The sequence below is a fragment of the Bombus impatiens genome, unplaced genomic scaffold (assembly GCF_000188095.3).
Source record: "Bombus impatiens unplaced genomic scaffold, BIMP_2.2 scf_0203, whole genome shotgun sequence".
NCBI lineage: Eukaryota > Metazoa > Arthropoda > Insecta > Hymenoptera > Apidae > Bombus > Bombus impatiens.
This window is the reverse complement of record NT_176622.1, coordinates 422,537-425,067: the sequence shown is the minus strand read 5'-3', so window position 1 is coordinate 425,067 and position 2,531 is coordinate 422,537. Positions and strand designations below refer to the sequence as shown.

General features: G+C 34.8%; 1 protein-coding gene and 1 long non-coding RNA gene across 3 annotated transcripts in view; one reads left to right on the top strand and one right to left on the bottom strand.

Moving 5' to 3' along the window:
- On the bottom strand, positions 1–2,519 carry LOC112212507. 2 transcript variants are annotated; one of them, XR_004461330.1, is made up of 3 exons: positions 2,431–2,519; positions 1,548–1,844; positions 1–1,485 (listed from the first exon to the last, which is right to left on the bottom strand). It is a non-coding gene; the product is annotated as an uncharacterized LOC112212507 (long non-coding RNA). The 2 variants fall into 2 exon arrangements; XR_002946323.2 differs by having other exon boundaries at positions 1–1,479.
- LOC100747723 (protein bfr2) overlaps positions 2,448–2,531 on the top strand; it is a 22,198-nt gene continuing 22,114 nt past the window's right edge. The window contains exon 1 of the mRNA XM_024366206.2: positions 2,448–2,501. Coding sequence (XP_024221974.1) covers positions 2,449–2,501 — 53 coding nt within the window. The 5' untranslated portion in view covers position 2,448. The remainder of the gene's footprint in view (positions 2,502–2,531) is intronic.

Genomic DNA, 2,531 nt, shown 5'->3' with positions numbered 1-2,531 from the left:
TCACCGGGTCGCTCGGTGGATATCACGGAGAACTCGTGTCGTTGAACGACCTGGACACATACGCTTCACTTGAACGGGAACCATTATCCTTCGTCGAACAACGAAAAAAGAAGCGGGAAGTGAGGTGAGTCGAAGGAAGTCAGCTTAACGAACCTCCCTTATCGGAGTTCTAATCTTCAACCCTCTTCTTCGATTCGTGGACGTTCGTGGAAATTCGTGGAGCAAGTGGGCAAACGTGGCGCAGTTACCCTCTTTCGACGATCGAAACGGATTCGGTTCCATCGGTGGATGTATACGTATAATGTCACGGATCGAAGACTCTACCAATATGTTTCGAGAGAATCTTAGCAGTGATGCTGTGTGCAACGATAGTGGCTTAGCTCTTGTCATGTGGTAACCTCGGTAACTCGTTGTGATAGTTTGCGAACCGATATTAGTTGTTATCGCATAGGGGACCTTCTACTGTTCAGCTACGGATTTTTATCGAAATTTGTATTTTTCTGGATCTAACTAAGCAAGTGGAACTTAAACAAAGATCCGTTTCAACGTCTAAATCTTATGATAACTTCACTTTTCGCAATATTTTTGCACACTATGTGCATTCTGTACATTTTTACAGATTAATGTTCTTAAACGCGTAAACACCCATAGCTTATTTATTATATTTCTCACATTTTGTCAACCAAAGCTTGAATACGATCCATTGCGCTAACGCGATTTAGGGACGAAGATGAGGAAGTTACTTGGATTTTGGAAGTACATATAACAGGAGTTTGGTTCAGTATTAGATTATTATCTAATAGGCAATGCATGGTTCCTCTGGACTTTTTTTTGGATGGGGAATTTTCTTTGAATTCTTGAATGAGATTCATTATGATAGGGATTTCTCTAAAATATGTATTGATAAAGTTAGTAGAACAATGACAACAATTATACAAAATGAAGATTGATATCGACAGCTTATTTGCACCCAAGATATCTAATGTAAAGAAACGATACTTCTTACGGATTAATGTAATAGGGAACTCCACTATCTGCAATCGTGAATAACTAAAATAGCTATAAATAATAACTAGAACATTCGTATAAACTTCTAATAAAAGCTAAATACTGCATATCTATCTCGTACATAAATAGTAAGCGAATTTTTGGTGGTCTTCGTTCTTTCAGTTTTCCTCTTTTTGTTTCTTTCTGTTTGAAACAAATGGATGCACTTTTTAATGATGAATTTCTCGTGAATTTCATGTTCCTCTTTTCTCTCACTTCTTTTTGGGGAAAGATAATGGAACATCGAATTACATTATACGTATATGGGCACTTCGTTTCTTATTATTTTTCTCCTCTCTTTCTTTATCCTCGAAGAAAGATCAATGCGTTTGTATTTTTATTTCTTTTGTTTCCCTATTTACTTTCTTCATTTTCACACTAAGAGAATTAGTCGTGAATTTCCTGGTTTCTTCCCTTATCCTTTTGATTTCTCTATTCCTGGAAAAAGATAATAGAATGCGTTTCTTTGAACGATGGCCAAGTAACGTTTATTTGCCTACCGTTAGCCGTGAGAATACGACTGCATGGGAATCCTGATGTCGCCAGTCGAAGGTCAGAATAATTCCAGTGTCAAATGAAACTCTTTGTTGGTCCTGGGAAAATTATGTTTCTCGTGGTTACGTTCTTCCTTTATTCTCGTAATTCAGTTAACGATATCTTCATATATTATGCAACGATGCTTGCATTCTTATGAGGATAAATAGAATTGTAACGACAGTAATCTATTGTAAAATCTCTACTTTCATTAATCGATTAATCTGATATTTTCTTCTTAATTACTTTCCTCAATTAGTTTTCTGTAAAAAATATTATTTTCTTCAGACTTGAAAATATAATTAGGAATTTAGTTCTTAGTTAACTAAGTTAATAGATTCATATAATCATTATACTTTTATTTAGATCTTTTTATAGAAGAAGTTAAGGTCGAAGCAGAATAGAGTATGAAATAAGTGGAATAAATGCATTCGAATATCTAGAACGCGGTTTATCAAGCAACAGTAATTTGCAATTTGAACGTGACCCCGTTTTCCACAATATCGAACAGATGGAAACTTAAAAAATTTCCTACGTGCTGGCAGGATTCTTTTATTTCCCCACCGTATCCAGGAATAAGTGAAATATTTCCTTCTCATTGTCTCCACACAAAGGTTCTTGTTTCTACACAAATAGAACTTCGAAAAAAGAGAAAATATAAATTAAACATTTTGTTAGAAACAATCTTCAAACTAACAGAAAATTCGAAGAATAAAAACTATCTTGTTTTGATAATACTTTACTAATTATTATTTACGAATAATCAAATTAAAGATCATTTAAGAATATAAGAATTATTTTAAAAAACGTAAACAAATTTGTAATGGAAGGAATTAATAAAAAATGTACTTTTCGTTTTCCAGAAAAATGAAGTTGGTGATAGCGTTGGGAGTATTGTGCTGCCTGGCGGCAATCGGAACCGCATCGCCGCTGCCAAAAATCTCAGCGGC